This window comes from Vanellus vanellus (assembly GCF_965231255.1).
Source record: "Vanellus vanellus genome assembly, chromosome: 6".
NCBI lineage: Eukaryota > Metazoa > Chordata > Aves > Charadriiformes > Charadriidae > Vanellus > Vanellus vanellus.
In genome coordinates this window covers 2564636-2571486 of record NC_138911.1, presented here as the reverse complement: position 1 = coordinate 2571486, position 6851 = coordinate 2564636, and the positions used below count along the sequence as shown (strand labels likewise).

The 6851-nt window shown below is 48.5% G+C and overlaps 1 protein-coding gene across 4 annotated transcripts in view; it reads left to right on the top strand.

Annotated features, from left to right (window-relative positions):
• The first annotated feature begins 1877 nt into the window (after window positions 1–1877).
• CAPRIN1 (cell cycle associated protein 1) overlaps window positions 1878–6851 on the top strand; it is a 42889-nt gene continuing 37915 nt past the window's right edge. For all 4 annotated transcript variants that reach the window (XR_014269330.1, XM_082485458.1, XM_082485459.1 and 1 more), the window contains exons 1-2: window positions 1878–2058; window positions 2403–2596. Coding sequence is in view for 3 of the 4 variants with exons in the window: in XM_082485458.1 (XP_082341584.1) it covers window positions 2405–2596 (192 nt within the window). In the remaining variant the exon portion in view is untranslated. The remainder of the gene's footprint in view (window positions 2059–2402; window positions 2597–6851) is intronic.

Below are 6851 nucleotides of genomic sequence, written 5' to 3'. Positions count from 1 at the left end.
GTGCCCAGAGCTTATGCAGAATGGCAACGGCAACAGCAACGTAAGAAACAAGAGAAATGAATAGGAATGGATGAAACAATTTCATTTTATTTTAAAGCATTATGTTTTGTGGTCAAAAAGCTTCAATGTGCTTCACACATTCATGAAGAAACTGCATTTGACTTGGAAAAAAGGTGATTTCAACCCCTGTGTAAAGGGCTTGGAGAAGTAAAGGCATAAAAATTAAGTACTGTAAATACAACTTAAAAAATTTTCCTGGTGAATAGTGAAAAGAAACAGGGTTTCAATATTTGAAGATATTTCTTTCATACTTCATTTATTCAACTGAAATAATTGGGTTGAGTGATTTATTACAATTGCCTTATAACACATTATGCAAAAAGGGGTGATTTGGAAAGCAAATAATCTAATATAAAATGACAATGTATTGAGCTGCTACAGAAAACGCAGGCATACATGGAAAAGTAGAAGCGTAAGAAGCAATTTCTAAAGACGGAACGTAGAGAAAAAAAAATCTGACCATTCAAAGTTGACGATTACAGCATGAGGTCAAAGAATGCAGTCTCTTGCTGGTTTATCAACTTGAATTAACTCCTGGGAAGCAAGAATCAGAATGGAAACAAGGGCAAGGACTGCACGACTGTGTGCAGGGATTTGGTGAGGAAGGGTGATAAGACATCTCTCTTTCGGTGGCGGAGAACCATTAGGTTGGCGCAGTTGTTCAAGAAACAGCACTTTTCCTTGTGTCAGTGTAACCGATTGCATGGATCCATGATCAACCAGATCCAAGAAAAATTCAGCTTTAAAAAGCAATGGTTTAAGTATTATCTTAAACCGGTTATTACAACCAAAATTCCTATCTCCAATTTGCAATTACTGGGAATTGAATTTCTGAGGCCTTATATTCCCAAAGTCTTCCATTCATTAATTCCAGAAAAACATCTGAATAAATACTAAAACCTTTCCAATGTTATTTAGCTCCCCAACCCACTGAAGGCAGTAGTATTTCATTTTCAAGCTGTACCTCACTAAGGCGGCATAGTATTCACTCAAAAATTTCCTTCACAGAAAACCTGATGCTATTTCACTACAATGTCTTTAGATTAACGTTATTTGTTGTCAGCATAGAAGGTTCAGCAAGTGCTAGCTAGACACGGTGCGGCTCTGGGTCACAGCAACACGTAAAACTAAAAACTAGTATTTTGTGTAGTATTCAGGGATTGTACTTGGAGAGACATGCAGATACCTCTAACACAAATCCCAATATGCAAGACAAATGAGCCAACTGTTTCCAGTGACTGAAATGCAGCTATTAAGGCCCAATTACACCCGTGGCACGCCACCTCTCCGGAACCCTCCTACGTTTTAGGGACGTGCCTTAAAGGTATGAATAGGCAGAAAACATGCTTTGGAGTCCCGTTTCTGCCGGGAATGGCCTCGCTGCCGGGAAGGCGGCAGGGAGATTCCCTCCCCCCGCCGCCACCACCTCAGCCCCATCGCCTCAACGAGGCAGGGCCCGGCAGCGCCCCGCTCCTCAGGGGAGACCACAACCAGCCCACCGCCGTCGGTTGTTTCACGGGTGACACAACCCAGTGCCCGCGCGGGGGTGGCGGAGAGGGGAGAGGCGGCCCCACGGTGGGCCCCGGTCTCGTGCAGAACCGCGGGCCCGGCGGGACCGCACCGCCACCGCCGAAGAGCAGAGCCCTGAGGCAGTCTGCCCCGCCCGCCTATTGTGTCTGGCGCTTAGGCGCCCGCCGCGCGCCTGAAAGACCCTCCAGAGAGGAGCCGAAAGCGCGCCGACCGGCGGGCTCAGGCGTTCTCCGTGGGCACTCGCCAGCGGCCAGGACCCCGCGCCGCTCGCTCCCGCGCCGCCTCGCCTTACGCGCTGGCGTGCGCGCCCCCGCTCTCTCCCCTCAGTCGCGCGGCGGTAGCAGGAGCAGCGCGGGGCGGCGGGGCCGGAGTCGGCTGAGGCGGCCATTCCTAGAGCGGGAGCGCAGCGCACTAAGTTCCTCCCTTCCCCCCCCTTTCCCCGTTCCCCCCGGGCCACTCACGCACACGGTGAGGAGGGTGGCGAGGCCCCTCCGGTCACCGGCGGGGCGGCGGTAGGCGGTGGCGGGGAAGGGTCGAGCTCGGGGGATGACCGTTGGCGAGCGCGGCGCGAGGCTGCCCGGTCACGTGACGCCCCCGCGTCAGTCCCCTGGCGGGTGGGCGGGCGGGCGCGCGCCGGCAGGTGCGGCTGGGGGGGGAGCGCGCGCACGCGCGCCCTGGGCGTGGGGAAGCGGCCGTGTGCGCGCCCGCCCGCCCGCCCGCCCTCCCGCGTGTCCCCTCCGGCGGCCCGTTCCCCCCGTAACGCGCCCTCGCTCTCTCCTCCCTGTCTCTCTCTCCCTCTCTCTCTCTCACAGAGATGCCCTCGGCTACCAACAGCACTATGGCGAGCAGCAGCAGCGGGAAAGCGGGCCCGGGCGGTGAGGCGGCCCCGGCAGCGGCGGCCGCCCCGCAGGCAGCGGGCGGCAGCATCACCTCGGTGCAAACCGAGGCCATGAAGCAGATCCTGGGAGTGATCGACAAAAAGCTGCGCAACCTGGAGAAGAAAAAGGTGCGCTCTCCTGTCCCCGCCGGCCGCGGCATGACCGCTTCCCCCCAACCCCCGTCCTCCGGCCCCGAGGGTGGGCCCCGGGCCCCTCGGTCGCCCGCCCGCCCTCTCCTCACCCCGGGCGGCCCCCCGGTTTCTGGCGAGCCTTGTCCCCGCCGTCGGGCCGCCTGAAGGAACGTCGAACCGCCCTATCTTATTTCCTTTCCTCTTCCTTGTGCCGGCGAGACGGCGGCCGGTCCCCTCCGCCGTTGCCCTCCTGCTCCCTGGGCGGGGGAGCCTGCGGCCTTGCACGGGCTGTTCCCGGTATCGCCCCCAGGGGCCGCCCGCTGGAAGGTTCCAGAAGGGCGAGCGCCTTTCTCCCGGCCTTTCCCCCCTTCTCCTTTCGGGGGTCCCCAGAATCCTTCTGTCAGCCGCCCTCTCCCGTCGCCCAGGGAGCCGCCCGGGCGCACCCCCCTCCCCGACCCCCCCCGGTGTTGCAGCGGCGGAGGGCAGAGACCGGAGGGGTCGTGGCTGCCGCCCCCCTGCAGCCCCGCGGCCCCCTCCTCGCTCCCGGCGAGACCCCCTCAGCGGCGCCGCTCCCTTCCCCCTCCCTTCCGCCTTTTGTTTCCCTTGGCGGGGCCTTGCCCGGCCCCGCTCTCGCCGCGGGGAACGGCCCCCCTATTTCCCTCCTTTCCCCCCTTCCCTCCACCCAACCCCATGGCGGCAGCGCTCCCCCTTCCCGCCCCGGAGGGGTGAGCTGAGGCGGGGAGAGGCTGCGGCGCGGCGGGCTCCCCTCAGAGCCCGTGCACATGGAAGCCGGAGCTAACATGGCGGCGGCGGCGGCAGCCTCAGCCTCCCCGGCGGAACTGCATTGTGCCAACAGCCCGCACAAAGCCGGGGGCCGCCGGCCACCCCACCCAGGGCTTTCTCATCTCTCGTTTTTCATCGCCTTAAGCTCACCCACCGCTGCGTTCCACCCCACCCCACCCGTTTTGGGAGTCTTAGGTCAGCTGGAAGCGGCCTTTAAGGAGTTATTTTTAGAAATAGCAGCTACTAAATCCATGGTCCTTAAACGGTTTGAGTTGTGACGGAAGAGGGGGGGGGGAGGAAAAGGGTGTCGTGGTTATGGTTTATGAGGCACCCACTCAGCGCTCTGTGTTGTGAGATTAAACGAGCCTCGGAGGGCTTTCCACCCTACAGAGCATGAGGTGTCCGTCAGAAAAATACTGCCATACGTGTAGCCTAAAGACTTGCTTCAAAACACTGTATTACTAAACAAAAATTAGGGAATACTGAAAAATAATTTTATGTCTGCGTTGAAGCTCTAAATCTAGTTTTGCTCTTGGAAGTAAATAAGCATATGAAGCTCTAAATCTAGTTTTGCTCTTAGAAGCAAGTAAGCACAATTACTCTTGTATTAATTTTTTTAACTAGCCCATTAGATCGTTGCAGTCTAGGTCAGTATTCTGTATTTGCAGAACGTGGAAATATATATTAGCAGTAAATTGGTCTGTACAGGTGAGTTGCAAATGAAACAAGTTGTGCGTTTATGTGTAAAGTGTAGTTTCCCACTTAAAAAAAGGGTGTTGGATTTTCCTTAAAAATGAAGCGACAAAAAGCAGCAAGCCAAGAGCTTTTTAGATAAGTTTTAGTATCAGAGGATCTTTTGTTGATCTTTGTCTGAATATTGTTGTGTATAGATGGGACGTCTGTCTGAAACCTCTCATTAATACATAAGAATGTATGCACACAAAAGAACACTGGTCCTCAGCTTGAGAAAGAATGCAGATCTTTATGTACATCTCTAGTTTTTTCAATAAAATGGGTTGAAATGATTGTTGTATCTAACATACACAAGAATCCTCTAAAATATTTTTCTACAATGTTCAAAATGTATATGTTAAAAACTAGAATTAGCAGGTGAATGTTCTTCTGCTCTATTCTGTACTTTGAAGTAATAAAGAGGATAAGCACACTCGTATTGGTGTGCAGGTCAGCTTTCCTTTCTAGTAGCGTTTTTATTTACCTTTTAGAATAAATAATTTATGCCTAATTTACACTTGGCTTAGCCATTCCTGGTTTTTGTCTGTGTATCTGGCTACTGTCACAACTTTTTGTAACTGGTGTCATAGCAAGTGAATATAGGGGACAAAGTGCCTCTTTTCTGGAAATGGCTTCTGTTGAAAGATCTTCCAATAAAATTACTTACAGCATCTCTTTCTGGGGTACTCAGTGCTAGGCAGTGTGGTCTGAGAAAAGAAAAGGCAAAGACTAGGTCTTAAAAAAGAAGAACTAGGTGTGTTCTCAGATAGATGAATTACAGTTCAAAATTTCTGTAGGTCTTAATGGGCTGAAGAAGTTCTGAAGGTTACTGAAGTAGGACTCTCGTGTAGACACTATAGAAGTCATGAGATACTGTTATTGGTGTATTAAAGCAGAGTTTGTGGGCCTGAGCCTCAACCTTGGTGGGGGAATCTGCAGTTCTCTAGTTAATCTACATCCTTTAATAAAGGGAGCATTGCACTCTTAAAATCCTGAAAACAAAGCTTATTGTACACATGGGCATCAGTATTATTACTTTATTACTTGATAAGTTTACTTAAGTATAGCAATTCATTAATTTTCCTGTAATTTGAATCTTTTGACGAGAATTTTTTTTTAACCATCCAGAAGGTAAAATCTTACTGGATACTGCACAGACAGGAGTAGGTGAAAAACCCAGTAAATCTCACTGAAAACTTCTTGAACATTTAGTCCTTTCTTTGTCAGCAGCTGATAAAGAAGGCCATTAGAGATATTTTGAGAGCTTTGTATTTGAGAACAAATACAAAAATATTCTTGTCTTGGACATGTGCTTTTGAAGGATGAAAAATTGTTCTGCAAAGAGGTACCATCTTAGGTTTTAAAGGGTATGTGCAGCTTTTAGTTGAGGAAAGGTCATTCTTTATGAAGAAATTGGAAATTTTGAAGTAAATTATTTAGTGTCCCGTTTCCTTCTAAACTCTGAAGATAAAATGATGTGACCATCAAAATGCAATACGCAATTTCATATCTAGATATTTATAATTTAGTTCTATACCATTTTGAAAGTTCCTGTATAAACTAGAAGTACTAGATGATTAGTTACACTTTCATTTTCTCTTCCTGAAAGTGACCTCGTTATTTGAAAGAATGAGTATAGCTTGTGTTAAAAGGGACTAGGATAAATTGAATTGCTGTTCATAAATGTATACGAAAACATGGCCTGAAAATGTCTGTGTTCTCTTCTCTTTATATTTGGAAATGATAGGAATGCTATCCTGTTTTCTTCCTCTGTTCTTGGATGACTAGATATTTGTGCGTGCATGGGAAGGGGTAATTGAAGGGGTATTTACAAGATCTTCAGACAGACTTGAGTATATGTTGACAAGCTTAGTTAATTTAAAAGTTGCATGAACTCCTCTAGGGTTGTTTTTTTTTTTTTTAGGCAACTGAGATTAGAATCCCACTAGCTCTCCAGGTTCCTTAGGAGAAAATACTTCAGTAAGACCTGCATTTTCTTCTTCTCCCTGCCTCTTCTCTGCTTTTTGTTTGTTAGAGGGAAAAACTTTTCCAAGTTAAGTGGATTGAATGTAGATCAAACTTGTGTCTTGATACAACAATGACTGAAAAAAACAAAGCTATTTTTGCGTTCAATTTGTGTAATATAGCATAAGCTATGTACCATCATTTTTAAAACCAAGTATTCTGCAAGAGGGACAAAATCTCTCATTTGCTAACACATGGTTTAAGGTATGAGTGATCACAAAGATTATTATTCTTGGGCAACTGTAAGTATGAAGTAAGCATGTTAGCTTAAACTACTTGACATGACTTGAGCTTGGTGTTATATGGTTAAAAAGATGGTACATTTTAGCTGTAACTGGTAACTTAAGATGCTGTTGCTTTATCAGCCTGTCTCTGGATTTCCAAATAAGTGTAATCCTGACTGGGTTGAAAAATGAATACTTAAGAAGTGCCTCTGTGACTACTACGCAAGAATTTTCACTGGAACAGTAGATGGATATTTCAAGTTAATCTGACTTAGTTGAATAAAATGTTGGATTTCCCATAGGAAACAGTTTTGAATCTATAGTAAAAGCTGAGGTCAGTTTTCTGTTCTGGTAGGTGCAGCAAATGGTAGCGGGGAAGCGCCACACTTCAAGTTGCCCATCAGTAGCAGCACTCTTAAGTGCTTTTGCACCATTGTTTGGGCGGCTTGGATGTTCAAGGCTTGTTGAGTGTCTCTCCAGAAGCTCTC